Source organism: Nerophis lumbriciformis, linkage group LG11 (assembly GCF_033978685.3).
Source record: "Nerophis lumbriciformis linkage group LG11, RoL_Nlum_v2.1, whole genome shotgun sequence".
Lineage (NCBI taxonomy): Eukaryota > Metazoa > Chordata > Actinopteri > Syngnathiformes > Syngnathidae > Nerophis > Nerophis lumbriciformis.
This window is the reverse complement of record NC_084558.2, coordinates 14,462,950-14,486,735: the sequence shown is the minus strand read 5'-3', so window position 1 is coordinate 14,486,735 and position 23,786 is coordinate 14,462,950. Positions and strand designations below refer to the sequence as shown.

Below are 23,786 nucleotides of genomic sequence, written 5' to 3'. Positions count from 1 at the left end.
AACAACAGCAACATAAATAAACAATTTTTTCCCCACACTCCTTTTTTATTAGCACCAACACATGCACTGTGGTGGCTGAGCCAGTGAGGCATTCTGAGCCACAGAAAACAATCAAACACTAACCACTACACTTAACAGTTTGCTACAGTATTGAACCTACGGAGTGCAAAAAACTGACGATTTTAGGTCAAATAAGTTGTTTGTATTTGGTTTGGTTAGTCTGTGTTGAGTATTTCTTAATAAACAGAATACACTCTTTGTTTTGTATTAAACTTGCTGTACAGGGAATTTTGGTTAAAATAAGTTGTATTTCTAGAAGCACTCTAAGTATTACACGTTATATTATAAGAGCATATTTTTGTCATTGGAAATGTGTTGAATTGTTCTCTCCGATAATTGTTTAGTTAATTTAAGGTCACATTTTAACCACCTTTTAACCTTTTTAAAAAACTTGGTTTTCAAGTCAGATAGTTGGACTATAGACAGGTAAATAGACAAATGGATGCATCATCACCGTGCGAATGATATAACTATTTTCATGGTTGCTTACATAACCATGATTCTGTGAATCGGTAAATGAGGTTAGAGTTTACAGTACCTTGGAGGAGGCATAACATAACTGTTGCTGTATAGAAGCAGCTCATTTCCCATTTATTAACAAAAATAGGAGCTTTTGAGTTATAACTCACTAAACGCCAATTCTCTCTTTCCTGCAAATAACCTGTGGCCTTCATCCTGAGGCTTGGCTGCTAATGGGCTCACACAGTGGGAGATAACAGACGCTGTCCTGACACTGGGGGGCACGTTATGAACCGGACTATGCCCTCAATCTGAACATGACTAACTTCACTGCCTCTTGTTCAAAACACAACTAACATTTTTCATAATTTCATCCTCTTGATCACTAATTGCATCTCTTGTTTGGTGCAGAGACATAACGTCTCATGCTGGTTTCCCTGTGTCTTTCTTTTCCCAGGAGGAGAAAAGGTATGAAGAGACAAAGAAAATGAGAAGCAAAGAGGAGAAAAGTAATGACTTACTTGGTCTAAAATGTAGGTATAAAGGTAGCAATATTTATGGCTTCACCATAGACTTACGATTCCACTAGCAGGAAATGTCTGCTGTTGCCATAGCGACCACACATTCCTTCTGCAGTCTGTAATATTAATTAAAGAGCAATGGGTCCTGCTCCTTGTAATTTACACTCCACAACTCTTGGGGGAGCCGTGGAGCACAGTAGCTGGCATATTTCAACTTTATGAGCAAGTTTTTATGAGCTCCAGTATTCCGGACGAGTTTTGAAGGCGAGTATTATTTCAAGTCAACCAACGTTTCTTACCTATTGGCACCTGTTTTTGTGCATTTGGGATTTGCATAAGTCCCAAAAATTTGAAATCAAACCATGGAGGCATGTTTACAAAACAATATTGTCTTTCTTCTTAATTCTTCTAAACAAGGCTTTGGGAATTTGCCACATTTGTGACGTTTTTCCCATTGGATACATCAGGGTAAGGCTGGGCATTTAATCGAATTTCGATTTCGACTTCTCTTGATCATGAGCTTGTAACGGTGAAAACGGAGGAGTGAGCGTTTGAGTGGAAGACCACGTCGACTAAAAGTTCTTATCATTGTTGCTAGTTTTTATTTTTATTTTTTTGACCCAGTAGTATTAAAAGCAGTAAAAGTAAATAATTTCCGTGTTGACAGAGTCACAGAATTGGCCAATAAAACAGAATCCACTGTTCTACACAGATTATCAAGGAAATGTACATACATGTGAGTGAAATGCTGTCATTGTGAGGAAAAGGAACATTTGTTTGGGAAAATAATGTACCTGGTACCGCTCATTTATCCCCGAAACACGTCCTAAACTAAACCAATGTCGAGACGGCCACTCGAAACACGTAGCTAAAGCTAGCAAATCCACAGACCCACAACACATCTCATCTGCTTGCATTGTTATAAACTAGAAGTTCTTAAATTTTTTTACCTAGGGGCCCAACTTTTCCACTACAGAGGGGCCCGGATCCCAAGAAATATCAACATTGAATTAGTAATGCTAATCTATATTTAATCAAATTCAATAATTACAGCTAACCTACTTACAGTTTAAGAGGCTAAACTTTGTTAAATGATCTGAAACCACTCGTTAATCACAAAGATTATCAAAGATTAGATCAAGCTGATTACAAAAATAAATACTCATCAAATATACCGCAAAAAAAGGAGATTTACATGCTACAATATAGTGCTAAAATAAATAAATAAATAATCGTTAAATAAATATTTAATTATAACAATAAATATGTTTCTTGAATAAATTAATACAATTAAAGAGAAAATAAAAATATAGCCTCATAACTTTAGTCATAATTTTTGCACTTAAGAAACTTCTCTACGACTATCTCCAGACCTTTTCTTTTTGTTTGATATTGTCATTAATGCCACTAGTGGTGGAAAAGTGTACTACAACTGAATACCGCTGCAGCCAATACGAACCACGGCTGAGAAACAGATATTTTTGGCGGCCCTCTATGGGGCACTCGCAGGCCTACTGTTAAAAAAAAAAACACTGACGTCGGTGTAAGGTCAATGTAGAAACAGGACAGCAGTCGCAACTTGAGAGGCTTACGCTCTCACTTTTTTTTTTACCAGCTTCAAGGCGTATCCACACGTCAAGCACAGAACAGCCCACTTCTCCGCCTTACAATAACAGTGGTGTGCGCTATATCTGGTCCGACAACGCTAACAACATAAAGGTTTCAAAAAAGTATCTTACACAAGCAGAATGTACCTGGAGCACTTTTTAATACATTTACAAAAAATATTACGCTTTGACTTAAAGTATTGGTCCAAATTGTCGATGAATTGCACCAATAAATTGTATTTTATTAAATTGTATTTGTGGCACAAAAAGCACACACACTCAATGGTGGTAAAATAAGTGTAAAAGGTAAAAAAAAGGTAATAAACAAATTTAAACAGAAAAAGTGAAATTTACTATTTTATTATATTGCTGTTATTATAATTTATTAGTGTTACTATTATTTTGTTTCTTGTTTATTGGTTACTAAATTATATCCATTGTTCTTTTGAACTATCTTTAAAGTTGAGTTTTGGTGTTATAATAAATACTCATGTTTTCAAGTTAATGAATATTTGTGTTATTAATCGTGTTTTCAACATCAATCCAAATAATGGTAATTTTTATTTTTGCCAAAATCATCTAGCCCTACTTCAGCAAATATTTCCATATATGGTCAAGTTTTACCCAAAGAGCTTTGTGCAAGTCTGCCATTGTAGTCTGACGTTGTCATCAATAGATTCCTTCATTTACTCTATGCTCTTGTTTATGGGGCAGACTGGCTCATACATGCACATGCATCCTCTACTGTTGCCATTCCTAATACAAAGTAGTGTATAATTTTAACTTCTATGCTTCAAACATAAAAAACTAAGTATAACATGACCCGTATAACTCAAAGATGAACAAACATGTCTGACTGGAAAACAGTCGATACATGACGTGTCTATGTGTACAGCTGTAATGATTCATTGATTATTCTTTTTAAATTTGATTAGAAAAAAGCTTTGATTTGTATTTTGTAGCTTGATGATTTGTTTAATGGGTGGACATTGTTTCAGCAAGGCCACTCCAATAAAGCGCACATGAAAGCGGTGCACCTATTGGTGATACAGGTCACACTGCCGGGGATGTGGCCTGTGTGTGTATGACGGGTACAGCGGAGTGCCGATAAAGAGAGAGAGCACAAAGAAAAACAAAATGAAAAGAGCGCAAAGAGTCCAAAGAAGACGAGAGAGCGCTTTTGCGATCATGTAAAACTGATAAAGACAGACATTGAGGTGAACCACGCCCACTGTAGATTGACGGATTTGCGTGGAGAGGGTCTCCTCCTACAAGTTCCTGGGAGTGCATGTCAGTGATGACATGACATGACACACCAATATGTCTGCGGTGGTTAGTAAGGATTTATTTTTTAAGACTACAAAAGAAATGGCAGATGTAGACAAAGCTCCACCAGACTTTCTATCCCTCAGCTATCGAAAGCACATTTGCGTGTTGCAGTGCTTCTCAAACATACTTGCCAACCTTGAGATCTCCGAATTCGGGAGATTGGGGGGGGGGGGGCAGGGTTTGGTGGTAGCGGGGGTGTATATTGTAGCCCGGAAGAGTTAGGGCTGCAAGGAATTCTGGGTATTTGTTCTGTTGTGTTTATGTTGTGTTACGGTGCGGATGTTCTCCCGAAATGTGTTTGTCATTCTTGTTTGGTGTGGGTTCACAGTGTGGCGCATATTTGTAACAGTGTTAAAGCTGTTTATACGGCCACTCTCAGTGTGACCTTAAAGTTAAAGTACCAATGATTGTCACACACACACTAGGTGTGGTGAAATTTGTCCTCTGCATTTGACCCATCCCCTTTGATCACCCCCTGGGAGGTGAGGGGAGCAGTGGGCAGCAGCGGTGCCGTGCCCGGGAATCATTTTTGGTGATTTAACCCCCAATTCCAACCCTTGATGCTGAGTGCCAAGCAGGGAGGTAATGGGTCCCATTTTTATAGTCTTTGGTATGACTCGGCCGGGGTTTGAACTCACAACCTACCGATCTCAGGGCGGACACCCTAACCACTAGGCCACTGAGTAGGTTATGTATGTTACCTGTATGGCTAAAAAAAAAGCGGACGCGACGACAAGTTGTAGAGGATGCTAAAGACAGTGCCATCACGGCACATCCTTAATATTGTTGTACGGGTAAAAATTGGGAGAAATTCGGGAGAATGGTTGGCCCGGGAGATTTTCGGGAGGGGCACTGAAATTCGGGAGTCTCCCGGAAAAATCGGGAGGGTTGGCAAGTATGTTCTCAAATACCTTGTTACGGCCCCCCCGAAAGACAAGAAAACATTATGCGTCACCCCACTCTCCGCCGCAACTATAAATATTATTTAATTCTACCCCTTTTCGTATCATAGCATCATATTTACACGTGTTTGTACAATATTTGAAACACCACAGTGATACATAAATGAGTAAATCAATGAATGAATAGACAATAAGTAAGTGACTAATTATTACCAGTAAATACATAAATAAACAAGAATTAATGTTATCATAAATAAATTGAGCAATATATTTAGATTTCTCATCATGAGATGAATAAGATTATCTCATTTTTTGATAAGGCTCAAGATGTTTATCAAGATTATTTTTCCTTGTACTTTGTAAACACTCTAGGTGTTAAACAGTTTATCAAACTGCATAATATTAGTACAATGTATGATTTACTTGCTTAATCCACTCTTGATTTAATTCCACATACTGATATACTAAAGGTCTTAAGTGTTGTGCATGCATACAATGGTTTTAAATCAGATTTTTCTCTAAGGTATATTTCTCTTCTTTTGTTAAGAATTGTTGTATATTCTTGGGTAGCAGGTTATAGTTTGCTTTGTGCATCATTTTAGCAGTTTGCAAATGGACCAAGTCACTGGATGTATATAGTTTTGATTCAATAAATAAAAGGGTTTGAATGTTCTCAATAGCCAACATTATGTATTATTCTAACTGACATCATTTGTAACACTACTATTTGAGAAGAACTGCCAACCAAGTGGTAATGTCAGAATGACATTGCTTTTTCATCGGAGTTTAATGTCCAAGCCAACTTCGTACTTGCTGGTCCATGCTGACAAAACAGTCCCGTGTTAAATGTAAACAAAAAATCTTGAAGTATTTATTTTACAGACATCAGAGCAGGCAGGAGAGTATAAAACAATATGAAATAACACTGGAGGATCCAGGCAGCAGAGCAGAGACTATGAATTACCCTATTTGTACATCACACTGTGCTAACTGTTAATACAAGACAGAAAAAAGTCTCAAGTTACAGCTTAATACTGTACATTATTTTAAGTAAAAGCAAGCACATATAAAGATGTATCAGTTATTATTTCAACACTGATGACCAAACTATAGTATTAGAATCCGTGAAGCTATCATAATTTATATTAATGACTTACCTTCTTGTCCATGAATATGTTTAAAATGCTACAATCCTTGGCATCAGTGAATGCATCCACAAAATTAGCCAACTGGCTAGCAAGAACATAGTGTTTTTCTATGCTTTTTAAACGACAAGCTTGTTAAGAAAATAAAAGAAAAAAAGTAAATCACCTGACAGGTAGAAGTAATTTCGGACCTGTTTGGCTCTGTATATTGAAGAGATTAGTTTCGTACATTTGTGTTTGAGGTTTCAATTCTGTCATTCATCCATAATTCTGTTAACACGGAATAATCATGGGCCCTACAAATGCATATCAATTTTGGAAACGAAAGTGATTCTTTTATTGGGAAAAATATTATACAAAGACATTTATTTTTACTCTCTTGCGATCACTACCGGCAGTTGCGGAAATGAAGCCAAGTTAACAGGCTTTCTCAGTGGGGATGCTGGAGAACATGACAGACTACTACTCAGGATAACAGGGAAACAAGAAAAAAACGGAATGATGAAATTAGATTCTTAAAATGTGATTTTGTCATTTCCATGTTAGTTTTGATTTGTCGTTTGGGATTAAAGTTATAAGGAATTATCCAGATCATTCCACAATGGCATTGAAGAGGCTGTTGCTACTATCGTCCAAGACTGAAATAACAATGGGCGCTAAACACACACTGCCTGTCTGTCACCTACACAACAATGTTATATAGTATTCTTCTCTCCGGAAAAACAAACTCCAGGCTTGTACTGGTGGTGAGTCTGTTTTCACCAAGTGTGTTCTAATTTGATGTTGTGCTTGACTTTGTTTTACACACAATACATGACACACAAACAGCATTAGATTACTATAATAGCCGTCCACGGGCTGGTCCATGGCTTCAAAAGGTTGGGGGGACCACTGATCAAGATTAGATACAGTTCTAATAATCTATTATAATGTGTGTATTGAAACAGCTCTGCAACCAATGTTAATCATGGCATTCATTAACTCACTACACAAACAAGATGCATCAGGTCTCAAAGACGCTTCCAAACCTTGATCATGTCTCTACATTTAACTAAGTTCTGTGTTAATTAAAAGAACAGTAATGCACCTTTAATGGACGAGGTGGGGAGCAATAAAAGAAAATGGACTAAAAAGAGAAGTCCAATTAGGATGTATAAGTGTGTGGATGTGAGTGTGAATGTTGTCTGTCTATCTGTGTTGGCCCTGCGATGAGGTGGCGACTTGTCCAGGGTGTACCCCGCCTTCCGCCCGAATGCAGCTGAGATAGGCTCCAGCTACCCCCCGTGACCCCGAAAGGGACAACCGGTAGAAAATGGATGGATAGATGAAAGTACAGTACATCTAATTTGCACAACACATCATGACTCCGCCAAAGGATGCACATTTGGTGTAATTGTTTAATATTTGACGAAACATGTTTGCATGAAAAATTAACCAAATAAAACATTTACACAGTAAACACATGCAGCAAGGCTTTTAAAATAACTTGTTTTAGGGGCCGAATGTCCATAGTGCAATTGAGCTCTCTTAACTATTCTTCTTAGTGTGTGTGTGTTCAAAAGAATTGGCTGTTTTAAAGGACTCACTGCCAAATATCCTCTACATCACTGATTTTCAAACTATGGTACGCAAACTCTATCAAGTGGTACGCCAAAGAATCAGTTGATTAAAGTACAGTGTTTTATTTTCCTGTATCAATCCATTGTGGTGAAGAAGGAGCTGAGCTGTAAGGTAAAGCTCTCAATTTACCGGTCGATCTACGGTCCAATCCTCACCTATGGTCATGAGCTTTGAGTTATGACCGAAAGGACAAGATCACGGGTACAAGCGGCCGAAATGAGTTTCCTACGCCAGGTGGCGGGTCTCTCCCTTCGAGATAGGGTGAGAAGCTCTGCCATCCGGGAGGAACTCAAAGTAAAGCCGCTGCTACTCCACATGGAGAGGAGCCAGATGAGGTGGTTCGGGCATCTGTTCAGGATGCCACCCGAACGCCTCCCTAGGGAGGTGTTTCGGGCACGTCCGATCGGTAGGAGGCCACGGGGAAGACCCAGGACACGTTGGTAAGACTATGTCTCCCGGCTGGCCTGGGAACGCTTCGGGATCCCCCGGGAAGAGCTGGACGAAGTGGCTGGGGAAAGGGAAGTCTGGGCTTCCCTGCTTAGGCTGCTGCCCCCGCAACCCGACCTCAGATAAGCGGAAGAAGATGGATGGATGGATGGGTTTTATTTTCCTGTATTTAAACAGTGTTACTGTTCAAACTGTGTGTAATGTTACAGTGGCCAAAATATTGAATATACTTGAAATAAAACCTCTGCTGTGTTTTTAATGAATACTTAGGCCTACTATGCTATTGTATTTTAATGTTGGTCATTATAGTGTCACTTGGAGAGCCAAGTGTTTTCAGAAGTTGTACTTGGTGAAAAAAGTTTGAGAACCACTGCTCTACATGGCAGTGCTGTAGTGTTTTTAACAACCTGCTGCAAAAATGTAAAGTCTCTTCCAATGTTTTTTTAACAGAACTTGCCAGTTGAATAGCCCCAACATACAGTATCTCATGAATGACATTTGAAAAATGTGAGATTGATATTTTTCTTACCCGAATGTTATCGAACGATGCTTTGTTCGTCACATCATAGAGGAGAAGGAGAGCTGTAAATACAGACACAAAAAACAACATCAACACACAATTTGGACATTTGGACAAAGTGCTGAGCTCTAACAATACCATTGTGTTACTCAGGATAATGTAGACACACTTTGGAGCAATTATCTCCAAAAGTGCCATACTGCAAAGCAGGACCACTTCAGGCAACACAAAACAGAGGGTGCGCATTACAATGTGCTGTCAGACACAAAGTCATTACACCTACATGGTAAAATGTAACTCATTTTCTCTGACGGATACACCTTTTATCTGGGATAATTAGTCCGATTTAATTATGTACAGGTACTGGCATCTCCTCCTACTGAATACCATCTATTGACCCATTGTTTCCTTTACTTACATTTCCAGTCTTTCTTCTCATACACTATCCATCCTCTGCATACTGTCAGTGAGCACAAGCATTTTTTAATTGCCTATTTGAGGACTTAATGTTGCACAGTGGCCATGTTATAAAATTACAGTACATGGCCCGTTGGCCAGAACACCACCATTTTGGCGTTTTTCTGGAACTGTTGCAATTTGTAAAGCAATTATAAGGGCAGTTGTTTTTTGTTTGAACTAATAAATGCCTAACAACATCATTCTGGAAAGTTCAGGCAACCAGTACAACAAAATTTGCAGTACAAACCCTTAAAGTGCAGTAATAATTTTACATTAAAAGCATAAAAAAAGAATAGGCTAGTTCTTTAAAAGACATATTTAACATGACAAGCTTGCACACACACACGCACACACACACATGCAACGTAGCAGCTTAAGGAGACAAAAACAGTAGATTGCAGAGACCCTGAGGGAAGATTTGCAGACATTGAAAATCAGAGGCAGAAACAATAAAGTTCAGCACATTTGGTGATTATAAGAAAAAGGTGGTGTTGAGTACATGTGCTTTGCATATCATTACTATAACACAGATGGAGATTTATAGGAAAATGTATTTGCGGTGTTAATCACCGTTATAGCTTTTGGATAAAAACTGTTTTTAAGTCTATTAGTCCCAGCATTTAGAGAGCTGAAACGTCTGCCTGATGGCAATAATTCAAAGTGTTGGTGACCTGGGTGGGACAAATCTCTAAGAATGTTGTTAGCCCTACTAAGACAGCGAGAGCTGTACAGTTCTTCCAGGGTGGGGAGTGGGCTGTGTTAACCACCCTTTGGAGGGCTTTCTGGTCAGCCACTGTGCAGCTGGCAAACCACACACACATGCAGTACATCAGGATGCTTTCTATGGAACAACGATAGAATGACACCAAAGGTTTCTGAGTCAGATTGTTATTCCTGAGAACGCTCAGGAAGTACAGTTTCTGCTGAGCTTTCTTGATGGTGGTTGTGGTGTTAATGTTCCAAGTTAAGTTCTCCTGTATGTGCACACCGAGAAACCGGAAATCCGTTACCCTCTTCACCTGTTTCCCCCCGATGAATAGGGGCTGAGTGTCTGTTTTGGCTCCTCCTGAAGTCTATGACCAGCTCCTTGGTCTTGAAGGTGTTCAGGACAAAGTTATTGTCTGAACACCACATTGACAGCTGCTCCACCTCGTACCGGTAAGCCGACTCATCTCCCTCAGAGATGAGCCCCACAACTGTGGTATCATCAACAAACTTGATGATGGCGTTGCTGGAGTGTGCGGGGATGCAGTCATGCGTATAGAGGGTATAGAGTAGTGGGCTCAGCACACAGCCCTGAGGCGAGCTGATGTTTAGGCTAATGGCTGTAGAGATGTGGGGGCCTACCTTCACCCTCTGGGAGTGGTCTGACAGGAAGTCCTTGATCCAAAGGTAGACGGAGTTGGATATTCCCAGTTCTAAAAGTTTGGTCATTAGTCTGTTGGGGAGTATGGTATTAAATGCTGAGCTGAAGTCCACAAATAGTATCCGCGCATAGCTGCCCTGCTGCTCCAGGTGGGACAAAGCAGCATGGAGAGCTGTGGCGATAGCATCCTCTGTGCACCTGTTGGTTCTGTATGCAAACTGGTGAGGGTCAAACCTGGGTAGGAGATTTGAAATGATGTGTGTACGTACCCGTTTCTCAAAGCACTTCATGATGACTGGGGTAAGTGCTACTGGACGGTAGTCATTAAGGCTGCTGATGGAAGTATTTTTTGGGATTGGAATGATGGTTGAGGACATGAGACAGGGAAGGACGGCACTCTGGGACAGTGACTGGTTAAAAAGGGTGGTAAAATCCCCAGCCAGTTGGTCAGCACAGTCCTGTCCTGAGATGCCGTCCGGCCCTATCGCTTTCCTCGACTTCACCGTCAACGTGCATCTCACCTCATGCTCCTCCACTTTGAGAAAGTGACTGCTGTGGGCTGAAAGATGTGGTGTGGCTGTGTCCCGTGAGGTTACATCGAAGCGGGCGAAGAAGTGGTTCAGCTCCTCTGCCAGTGAGATGTCACTGGCATCAGCCTAGGTGTTTCTAGGTCGATAGTTGTTGCTCTCGAAGTAGTCCTCAATCATCCCTGATGACCTCTTCAGGTTGGATCTGGCAGTGCTGTATAGCGCTGCATCACCAGCCCTTAAAGCGATGTTTCTCTCCCTGAGCAGGCACTGCACTTCTTTTGTCATCCATTGCTTCCTGTTCAGGTAGACCCGGATGCGCTTTCCCTCTGTGACATTGTTTGTGCAGTATTTTATATAGTCCCGATCTTGGTGTTTAAAGATGTCCCAGGCTGTTGTCTCAAAACAGTCTTGAAGCTGTTCAGAAGCACCTTTAGGCCATGTTTTAACAGTTCTGGTTGAGGTAGAAGCACTTTTCCTGCAAGGGGTGTATGTTGGTATTAAATTCAGGGTCATGTGGTCTGACTTGTCTCGTGTGTTGTCTCCCCTGGTAGCACATTTAACATGCTGATGGAGTTTGGAGAGGGCAGTCTTTAAATCTACATGATTAAATTCCCCAGCAATGATGTGAGCAGCCTCAGGATACCAACTCTGCTGGCTGCTGATAGTATCATATATATGTCCGAGTGCCACGTTGGCATTAGCATCAGGAGGAATGTACACAGCTGTTAGCTGTTAGAGCGTTTTCTATTCGGGTGCCATTACTCTGGAATGCCTTACAGTTAGAGATGCTACCTCAGTAGAAGCATTTAAGTCCCATCTTAAAACATATTTGTATACTCTAGCCTTTAAATAGACCCCTTTTCAGACCAGTTGTTCTGCCGTTTCTCTTTTCTGCTCTGCCCCCCACTCCTGCATGGAGAGGTTATCCGGTAGCCATGAAAAGCTTCCAGGGAGGAAGCGCTAGCTGTTCCAAGTTGGAACCGGGGGTGGACCACTCCTCTTTGCATCAGTTGGTGATGTCTTGGCGCTCCGACTTGTCTACATGCAGGAGGATCCCCTGCTGTCCCCATTATGGACTGGACTCTCCCGTCTCTGCTCTGCTATCTTGTCTGCATACAAGAGGATCCCCTGTTGGCCCCATTATGGACTGGACTTTCACATTATGAAGTCAGGATTCAGGGTGGACCACTCCTTATGCATCAGTTGGTGATGTCTCAGTGCTTGGACGTGTCTACATGCAAGAGGATCTCCTGCTGGCCCCATTATGGACTGCAGCGATCACCCAAGGGGGTTTCCAGGGTTTCTCGTTGTTCCCATTGGGTTGAGTTTTTTTTCTTGCCCTGATGTTTTAACTCAGCTGAGGATGTCATTGTGGCTTGTGCAGCCCTTTGAGATATTTGTGATTAAGGGCTATATAAATAAACTTTGATTGATAAGTCCCATGAGTGTGTACGTTGGTGCAGGTGAGAAAGAACGAGAGACTGCTGTTATGACATATGACAAAGAGTTGGTTTAAGCCTGGTTTATACAGCAGAAAATGACCAGTTTTGCTTTATAAATGTTTTTTTACTAATGTTTTTGGTGTGGTTACGGCCGAATACAAAAAATGTTACTCAATAAAGTGATCGATGGAATTCTTGTCCTCCTTAAAGCGTCTCGACAGACATTAACACAATTAAACTGCTGACGAACATTATCTGCCTCTTGTTGTCACCTGTCACTCACAGTTGCAATGCAAAATCATACAGAATAAATGTGTTTATTTTGTTTAGAATTAAAATGGAATTAGATTTTTTGCATGACAGATTTGCTGTGCGCAGGATGCATGAGCAGTGCACAACTGTGCAGGCGCGCACCTCAGAGGGAACATTGGTTGCAATATTCTTGTCGAGGTGGACATTGGAAGAAATTTGTGAGAATGGTGGCCCCAGGAGATTTTCGGGAGAGGCACTAAAATTCGGGACTCTCCCAGGAAAATCTATGTCTATGTATGGTTATCCAATTTCTAAATACTTTTTTAGTTACACCGAAGCTGAGATAGCTAAATTGCATCAAAAATGTATACACAAATGTGTCGGGGACCATTTACTGTAGAAATGTGTGTTGAACAAGAATCCGGGAACGGGAAGATGCCGGGAAAGAAAAGCTAAATACATGAGTCTCACAGGAAAAGGGTTTAAAAGGTATGGTCTAGGTCTGGATATGTGTCTACCTATTAAGAAACACTGGTTCATGCTGTCCAGGGTTACAAGTAAGCTGAAGCCTAGCCCAAATGACCAACGAACGTGGGCCACTGTGCAGACCACCCAATAATTTTCACATAATAAAAAAATATATTGAATCCCCCTGGATTGTGATTGAAACATACTACAAAACTAAAATGTATTCCGGTAACAAACATACATTAAAATGTAGGCAAAAACAGATCAGGCCTTTCCCTTGGCAATGGTAATGTATGGATGGACAAGAAAAAGTGACATTTTAAAGCAGACCGGCCTTGGAAGGCACTGGTATTTAACATTCTGGACAAGTAGCAAGCTTCACATATCATTGAAACAATCTGCTGAGTCCATTTAGTGCACTTCCCATCCATGAGCCCATCATTTAAAGACACTGAACATTTTGTGACAATGCGGACATCAGAAAAAGAAAAAAAGAAAAAGCGAATGCTGGCTTATGTTTTTGTCACTCTAAATCATCAACCATCTTTCACCCCTAATTACAACCTTTCTGGATGAAAAGGTTACAACAAGGACCTTATGACAGAACAGTAATTTTAGATATGGATCTAGGACAGGTTGGATAGGACAACAACATCAGTACACTTCCCAAAGTTTTCACCGACTTAATATGTTGTTTTTGCTTTGCATTCACCAGCGGCAATTATCGATTAAATAGCACACATCTGTGACAGTTTCTGAGATTCTAAAAAGTTTACTGGTGATAAGCAGAAGGGTAGACTGTGCGATCCATATAGAGAACTGCCATCTGTCACGTCTTAAAAAGCAATCTTTATCAATAATCACTGTGCTGACCTTGGGTCCTCTCATTCCCAAGAAAGTAAACGGCGCCCAAACCAATCGGCGCAGCGCTTTAATTAAGTGTTGGGTGTCTCTTTTCAAATACATGTCTTGAATTAGTCATGTTGTTTGGAGTAAGATGCAAATTATTATATATTCTGCTGTTGTCAATCAACATCTAATCTTACGGCTCCACAGTGCTTCAAGCTTCAAAAATAGACATCCCGCTTTTTGTACTTCCTTGATTTAATACATATACATACATATATATACATACATATACATATATATGTATATATATATATATACACACACACACACACACACACACACACACACACACACACACACACACACACACACACACACACACACACACACACACAGGTAAAAGCCAGTAAATTAGAATATTTTGAAAAACTTGATTTATTTCAGTAATTGCATTCAAAAGGTGTAACTTGTACATTATATTTATTCATTGCACACAGACTGATACATTCAAATGTTTATTTCATTTAATTTTGATGATTTGAAGTGGCAAAAAATGAAAATCCAAAATTCCGTGTGTCACAAAATTAGAATATTACTTAAGGCTAATACAAAAAAGGGATTTTTAGAAATGTTGGCCAACTGAAAAGTATGAAAATGAAAAATATGAGCATGTACAATACTCAATACTTGGTTGGAGCTCCTTTTGCCTCAATTACTGCGTTAATGCGGCGTGGCATGGAGTCGAAGAGTTTCTGGCACTGCTCAGGTGTTATGAGAGCCCAGGTTGCTCTGATAGTGGCCTTCAACTCTTCTGCGTTTTTGGGTCTGGCATTCTGCATCTTCCTTTTCACAATACCCCACAGATTTTCTATGGGGCTAAGGTCATGGGAGTTGGCGGGCCAATTTAGAACAGAAATACCATGGTTCGTAAACCAGGCACGGGTAGATTTTGCGCTGTGTGCAGGCGCCAAGTCCTGTTGGAACTTGAAATCTCCATCACCATAGAGCAGGTCAGCAGCAGGAAGCATGAAGTGCTCTAAAACTTGCTGGTAGACGGCTGCGTTGACCCTGGATCTCAGGAAACAGAGTGGACCAACACCAGCAGATGACATGGCACCCCAAACCATCACTGATGGTGGAAACTTTACACTAGACTTCAGGCAACGTGGATCCTGTGCCTCTCCTGTCTTCCTCCAGACTCTGGGACCTCGATTTCCAAAGGAAATGCAAAATTTGCTTTCGTCAGAAAACATGACTTTGGACCACTCAGCAGCAGTCCAGCTCTTTTTTTCCTTAGCCCAGGTGAGACGCTTTTCGCGCTGTTTCTTGGTCAACAGTGGCTTGACACGAGGTATGCGGCAGTTGAAACCCATGTCTTTCAAGCGTCTCTTGGTGGTGGATCTTGAAGCACTGACTCCAGCAGCTGTCCACTCCTTCTGAATCTCCCCCACATTTTTGAATGGGTTTTTTTTCACAATCTTGACCAGGGCGCGGTGATCCCTATCGCTTGTACACTTTTTCTGACCACAGTTTTTCCTTCCCTTTGCCTCTCCATTAATGTGTTTGGACACAGAGCTCTGAGAACAGCCAGCCTCTTCAGCAATAACCTTTTGTGTCTTTCCCTCCTTGTGCAATGTGTCGATGGTTGCCTTTTGGACAGCTGTCAAATCTGAAGTCTTCCCCATGTTTGTGTAGGCTTCAGAACTGGACTGAGAGACCATTTAAAGCCCTTTGCAGGTGTTTTGAGTTAATCAGCTGATTAGTTTGTGGCACCAGGTGTCTTCAAAATTTAACCCTTACACAATATTCTAATTTTGTGACACACGGAATTTTGGATTTTCATTTGTTGCCACTTCAAATCATCAAAATTTAATGAAATAAACATTTGAATGCATCAGTCTGTGTGCAATGAATAAATATAATGTACAAGTTACACCTTTTGAATGCAATTACTGAAATAAATCAAGTTTTTCAAAATATTCTAATTTACTGGCTTTTACCTGTATATATATGTATATATATATATATATATATATATATATATATATATATATATATATATATATATATATATATATATATATATATATATATATATATATATATATATATATATAGAATGTATATCATTTCTATATTTGCTTTTCTGGTTTACCAAAAATACTTATGTTCCCCACTGAGCAAGCTTAGTACCCAAAGCCTGCCTTCTCGTCACCACCGTCTACCTAAAAGGCAGGGATTTTGTGTCATTGTGTAGAAATGAAAGAAAAATCAGCTCCACTGAGCGACAGGGAAGGCTTGGCTGGGTTTGGAAACAGATGGAATTCTATACTTGACAATCACCTTTGCATTAAACGAGCCTGTTTTTGTGTTTTAGTGTGTTCCTGCCTTCTTTTTTGTCTGCACCTGTGTTTTAGTGATTCATCCTCGGCGAGGGGCGGACCTGGTGACACACCTGCTCGCAATTAGCTCGCCAGTATTTAGGCTCGTCACCTACAGCTTGACCTTGCTGGTCATTGTTTCCCGAACTCTGCACGTGCATGCGCCAACTTCGCCTCATGGTACGTTGCTTTCCCTTGTCCTGTTATTTCTAACTTCTTTGTGTTTGTTCCCTAGCCTCCTTGAGGCAGCAAAGACTTTATGCGGTGCTTGGTGCGCCCTGGCTTTTCCCCCTGCCAACCACTGAAGAACCTGTTTTGTTAGTATTCATGGTGTGCACTTCTGCCCCATCGCTTTTTGTTACACTTTTTGGACTTATTAAATGTATTCATTTTTGTATTTCAAACTTGCCTCCCGTCTCTGCATCCCGGGGTCACCCCCCTTGACCAGTTCATAACACCTGTCACATTGCACTGGGTGCACAGGAAAACCCTGCTCATTTGCACTCGGTGTGGATCGTCTCGCTTGAGACACAAAACTGCTAGCAAGAGGCGGCTAACAAGCCCTCTAAAAACACATACAAAATCGGTCAACAACGCCACATTTACATCCCGTAACCTGCATATTGACCAATATATAGCAACATTGTTGTTGAAAGAGCTAACACAGAAGAACTATTTTTCATAACACAGCACCTTGCTCACATAGAGGTAAGTTAGCTACTGAGCTGCTGAGCGATTGCTGAATTAGTAAATGTTAATTCTAGATTATAAATAATGCCTTGCACCTGTCCAGTAAAATGTTGTGGCTGGAAGTGGGGGAAATAATCGATTTTTATATGCATCACAATTAGGACATGGACGATTATAAAATCGATTAGTGAACGTCAATAATCAATGTATTCATTGTAAATACAGAATTGCAGATAGCTCTAAAATTTGGCTGACTGCAGCGAGCCACCTCACTCAGAGATCCAACAAGCTCTTTTATCGGGCACTTATGTTCCAGTTTTGCACACATTTCATGTGAGGGGAATTTCTTATTACAAATGCACTGATTTTAAAATTTGAAAGTGATAAACGCTTATTTAGTGAAATGAAAAGAAATGTTAAACTGCATCAATACACATAGATATGCACTAATGATCAATTTTTAATCGAATTGTAATCGAATCGTGAGGTGGCAAAATATATCCACCTCTATTTGTGGTTATAATCCGAGAAGTTGGCCAACTGTGAAATTCAACTTAGACCCAAAAACATTGTTAGTAAGACGTGGCAAGATACTTGTTTCATTCCAAAAAAAATTACCTGGGAGTGAGGGTTAATTTAAAATCATCATCTAAACAGAGAGCACAAGTCACCATTCCAGTGAGAGCAGAGCATTGTAAGCCACTGTTAATTATGTTTGTATTCTGTATTTCTTGTTTAGCTCTTAGCACTAGTGCTACAAAATGGCTTAGTGTTTCACTAGAGCTGGATCTGCTTAGCCTCGACCTTCTAAAGCGTGTAGCTCATCCTCCTTGTATTTAGTCTCAAAAAGATAAGGTTCAGGATCATCATTTGTCTCAAAGTAGTGGTCGTTGACCCTCCCGAAGTCTGCCATGTGGTAGTTGTTTTTTGTTGACAGAAATAGCAACTATTGCTATGTGCTCTGTGAAATTAATTTTCCCCGGAAAGAAGTGTTGGTAATGCTTAAAATGACCAAGATACTGTAGCTATTACATGTCATCGAGAATGTGCTTGTTACAGGTTGTTTGAGGGCTTTATATTTTGGCAGATCACCTGCATTCTTAGCCGCCTCTTGCTAGCACGTTTACACTATTTACATTGCAGCGAAAAGAGAAATACATATTTGTCTCACATAGGAATTGTGGATGATAGGTGAAATTCCAAAAAAAACGAAAATTGTCCTTTGCCACTGGCCTGGAGTGTACGTTTGTAATGTATGTCGTTTTCCCAGTTCAGTTTGAAGAGGGATCGTTTTGGAACTTTGTTAGTGAAACTTTACAAAATCTAACGAATCAAATTCAACTATGAAAAGCATTACAGGAGACGGCTCTAAATTAGTATGGAAAAATTCACAATAACAAATCTTTGCAGTTGTTTTAGTACATTGTTGTCATCTCCTGTAAACGCTTGTTTGAAATGGTAAGGAGGATTCATCCTCCCGCATGTGCTCACTTCAGTGTACTAGAGTTACAAAATGAGGCAAAGTTCTCGAACTGTCAGAGGTTCTTACACTTCAAGTTCTGGGTGTGAAACATTGTCCAATTATCTCACAAGAATCGACAGCTTTCATGTCAGCTCTGTTTGGGTTGCATCCTCTTCCGGAGTAATGCTTGTCAGACCAAATGAGCTTTTATTTAAAAGTCAGTAGAAGACTGAAGATTCCAAAGAGACGTTCAGGACTCCCATGTTGCCTTGTTAAAGATCAGTGGGCAAACTGTTGGACAACTGGACTGACACACACGCAAGTACACACACACGCAAACATTTAGAGCTTTCAAAAATAAGTTCTGATAACATTACTTTGGAAGGACTAAATGATGTGCTTAATTATACATCAACATTTGCAACAACCACCATGCTGACTAACACGTTTTGTGCAACTTTGCAAGCTACTGACATATTTAGGTTTTCCATCACATTTTAAAGTAAGTGTGTGTGTGAGTGCATGTGCGTCCAAGTTTTTCACCACCTGCTTTTTCAGGTAGGCCTAAGGCACACTTTTTGTACTCACTCGGGTTACTGGAGATATGAGTGACACATTCAGTCACAAAACACACTTGGGAAAACATGATAGACATTTCACCCCCAACAGTGCGATACTAATTTAGCTCCACATCACAGAGCCCAGGGCTGATGCTTACATGCACGCACGCACAAACACAGACAGACACACACACACACACACACACACACACACATGCCTATCAAATCCGATGCAAGTTTTAAAAAATATTTTTTTCACCACCACAGCAGGAAAGAGGGTCAAACAGACACATCAAGTCTGAAGAAAATACAGGTAAAAAGACAAACGGTCTTCCTTGAGGGAAAGTAAACTATAAAAACATTTTAAAAAGTCCTACCATGAGCATCGCGATAGTATGCATGGGTGACACTCCGGAATCGCTCTTGACCAGCGGTGTCCCAAATCTACAAAAGAAGAACATCAATAAAATACAGGTGGTCCTGGTTTTACAGCATTCCGTCGTTATTAAAGCACTCCTATGGATTATTAATACCGTATGAGAAGAAAAGGTAAGTTGTTTCATGTGGGTGGCAGTAGTATATGAACACAGGTAATATATAGGCAGAGCAAAGTAAATTGTCACAATTGCTAAATTGACAATTATGTAATTTTGGCTATTTTCTGTTAGATGTATCATCTTAACCTCCATAGAATCTCCCAAGGCTCGAAACTGACTATTCTGGGTACAGTTTGGCAAACAAAAGTAAAGTAAAAGTAAAAAGTGATGTAAAATTAGACATTGAAATGCTCAGTAGAGAAGTGGAGAACATCAACAACAACAACAACGGCTATATGCCTGGACCAAGCTGCTCAAACGCTACAACCATCATCAAGGGTAAAGATGGTATATTAAAGGGGCTCTGCACTTTCTTGGGAATTTTGTTCACAATGATTACGAGACACTAGAACACACATGGGCAGCACGGTGGAAGAGGGGTTAGTGCATCTGCCTCACAATACGAAGGTCCTGAGTAGTCTTGGGTTCAATCCCGGGCTCGGGATCTTTCTGTGTGGAGTTTGCATGTTCTCTCCGTGACTGCGTGAGTTCCCTCCGGGTACTCCGGCTTCCTCCCACCTCCAAAGACATGCACCTGGGGATAGTTTGATTGGCAACACTGAATTGGCCCTAGTGTGTGGATGTGAGTGTGAATGTTGTCTGTCTATCTGTGTTGGCCCTGCAATGAGGTGGCGACTTGTTCAGGGTGTACCCCGCCTTCCGCCCGATTGTAGCTGAAATAGGCTCCAGCGCCCCCCGCGACTCCAAAGGGAATAAGCGGTAGAAAATGGATGGATGGATGGATGAAACACACATGCTTTTTTTTTAGGATTCTGGAGACAGAAAATATGCTTGCAAGATGATGTGGCTAATGGGAGCCACCGTTGTTGCGTTCAAAGCCCTCTAAAAAAACTTCAAAAGCATTACCAGAACTTATTTCCTGGGCGCATTTATTTCTGTGCCCACATCAATGCATTTCTGTCTCCCATCAACAAATGTGCGCTCCTAATTAAATACACTTTTGTCTTTTGCAAAACAGAAATGCATCTTTGCCAGGCTCTAAGAAAAACTTACACAACAAAACAATAAGAGATCAAAAAAAAACAACAACCATAAAACAGAAACAACATGTAAGATATAAAAGATGTTGCAACAGTGTTCATCAACATGTGTGTTTTATAATCATGACAGACTTGGTAATAGACAATGAAGATGGCTATTTTTGGACAAATGAGGATTCACAACCTTTATCTTTTTGAAGCTGAAAATACGGAGGATGAACCGCTAGTTATAGAAGCTAAGCGAGCAAAAAGAGAGGGTGAAACATTGGAGCATACAGAAGCCGAGAGAGTCAGGACCGGCATGACTTGATCACGGTGAAACTGTGGAACTTGTAGCCATGGTATGCTGACGGAAATGGTATGTTTACCCAAATCGTCCTGAAAAAACGTTCACAGCCAGCTTGACCAAACGGACTAATGTCCATCAAGTAAGTCGCTTTAATATTGATTGTGATACATGCAGCACATTGTGCTTGTTAGTACAACTACAGTACATATGCTGCCGAGCTAGCTGTGTACAAACAAAACATCACATGTGGGCTCATACTTTACAGATACTGAAATATGATTGTTCAAATTTTCAGTCAGTATAGATTGGTGTTCTATTGCATTGTGTTGTGCATTACAAACTCAAAATCCATTCTTGTCTCTCATAAAGATTGTGAACGGTAGGAAAAAATCCCCAAAAAGTGCAGTTGCCCTTTAAAGGATTCAGGGAACTTTGACGTACCAGCAAAGATCAGACACATGAGATGGCACAAAATTTAGTACCCAGATCTCAGATTTAGCTCAGTGAGTACCACAAGAATGATACTAAATATAAATGAAGTATATAAGTATAAACATCATAGGTTAATAGGAATAGATTATAAATAAAATATAATAGAAAAATAAAATAGATTTTGATTCTGTAGTGCAAACAAGGATTGTCTACTATTAAATGGACAAAACTACAAAATGGTGTCATCATTGAGACTTACTCCTCCCAATAAGATCACTGGCCCATGTGAGACCCCTTTCATTGTGCAGGATAACCACAGGGATAAAAGTTAGGAATTGCTCTCCATTTGTTTTACAGTTTCATTAGATTATTGTATTTAATCTTTTATTACTTTATTTACTACTGTATGTCCTTCATGAGTTCTGCGTTTATCGGTTAGGTGTTCTGTATGTTCATATTTACACTAAAACTCAACATCACAGTTACACCCGAGAACCACCTGTATGCAGTGTGACAGATACTTTGTCATTACATACTGTATTTGAACCCGACAAAACACCTTAGCGTCAATAAGTTTATGATCAAACTTATTGACGATGGATGTTATTTTTTGGCATTCTAAATATTAGATACATGCGATCAAAAGTGTGCTTACAATGGAGCCTATGGGAGCCGCGCAATTCCGCCTATAAAGCCCTTAAAAAAACATCCAAACACCTCCATTAAGGTTGTATATACATGATGTAATTATATATGTAATTTATAATATTTAAAATTTACGTATTTTGATTATTTTAAAGCATACACGGTGAGCAAGCAACTTTTTGTGTCGTCCTCGCCAGTTTTGGGTCTTCAATGGCTGTCAAAGTATACCAACTTTTCCTAATACCTAGTCAGACGTCTTCTGTCCAGGTGAGATGCATGATTTATGATCTACAATAAACTTCCCGGGAGAAGGGAAGCGAGGAAGCTGCAGACGACTCGATGCAAACATAGGGACACGCAGTAGTGATCATGGCGCCGCTATAAATAGTTTGCCTGTGTTAGCGCTAATAATAACAAAATCACTAATACTCTGTTATTATTCAAATCACAAAATGTAAATGGAGTACTGTTGGCAGTTTTTGAATGGTTATTCATTGGATTTCATAGGCAAAATAGAGGAGCTCCCATTGGCTCCTCTGTAAGCAGACTTTTAGTCTTTTATTTACAAGTTATAATGCATTTTTCTGTCATGTCTATCATAATGATTGTGAATGAAAGGCAAAATTCCCCCAAAAAATGCAGTTCCCCTTTAAGAAGGTATCCTAAGAAAAATATACTGTACAGTACATTTGATTAACATCTAAATACAGAAATAAACATTCCAACAATAAAACTGCGTGCGTTAGGGCAGTAAAGATAAATACATCTAAGTGAGAGTTTAGTGATATTTATCTGTGCAATCACTGTCAAGCTCCTTCAGCATTACTGCTGAGTACTTTTATTCAGTAATCTCCAAGCTGCTATAAAGCCATGGGACCTGATCTACCATAGGTTTAAGAGTACTAAAACACATGCAAACTTGATAGCACATGCAAAGTTGATCGACCAAGGTCACGAGCAGAGCATTGTGTCTCTTTAGTGAGCAAAATAAGGAGCACACTCCATTTAGCGTGTCTGTCTTCATGAATATGCCGAATATATACCTACTGATCATCAGAACGCCCACAATACTGGTAGGAGAAGATACAAATATAATTATTCAGCATGTGCAGTGTGATTTATCAAGGCTGAAAATGACGTGCTAGCGCTATTTTGAGTCTATATTTAGTAGGTCTGAAAAGTAAGTGAAAGCTGTCACTGTTACGCACACGGCTGTGAGAAAGGAGCTCACACAGCAAAAACAGACAATGCGCAGAGAATCCTTTGTCCTACGCGTATGTGTTAACATATTTGCACAGTCATAAATAAAAAATGTTAGACATATCCTCTTTCCAGCAATATAATTTTATGATTTTGTAGCTGTTGGACAAGCGGTATAACAATTGATGGATGGAACGATGATGGATGACTTAAGAGGTTGAGTTAAACAATTCAATTGATGCATTTTGGTGTCTGTTGGCGTTTTTTTTTTCTTTTCACTGGCGTTAGGAAATATATTATATTATATTCCCTATATGAATGACGTCTTGCAATTTGCATTTTCTTGCGTTTGGATCATTCTAGACACATGAATACGCTGTGTGATGGTCCACCGCCTCTCTGCACATTGCGCTCTCATTGTGCTAAAAATAGTTTGTTGTCTAGATTGCATTTCTTTATTGCAGAAAAGGTGTTGCACATTATAGAATTGTGCTGCTTGTTCAACATTGCATGATTACATGAATGTGCAGTAAATTAATATTTTCATAGGCACA

At 40.0% G+C, this 23,786-nt stretch overlaps 1 protein-coding gene across 3 annotated transcripts in view; it reads right to left on the bottom strand.

The window, feature by feature from the left end:
* LOC133610720 (ras-related protein Rab-26) overlaps window positions 1-23,786 on the bottom strand; it is a 133,284-nt gene that overhangs the window by 67,396 nt on the left and 42,102 nt on the right. For all 3 annotated transcript variants that reach the window (XM_061967264.1, XM_061967265.1, XM_061967267.1), the window contains 2 exons: window positions 19,447-19,513; window positions 8,620-8,672 (listed from right to left, as the gene is read on the bottom strand). In XM_061967264.1, the coding sequence (XP_061823248.1) occupies window positions 8,620-8,672; window positions 19,447-19,513 (120 nt within the window). The remainder of the gene's footprint in view (window positions 1-8,619; window positions 8,673-19,446; window positions 19,514-23,786) is intronic.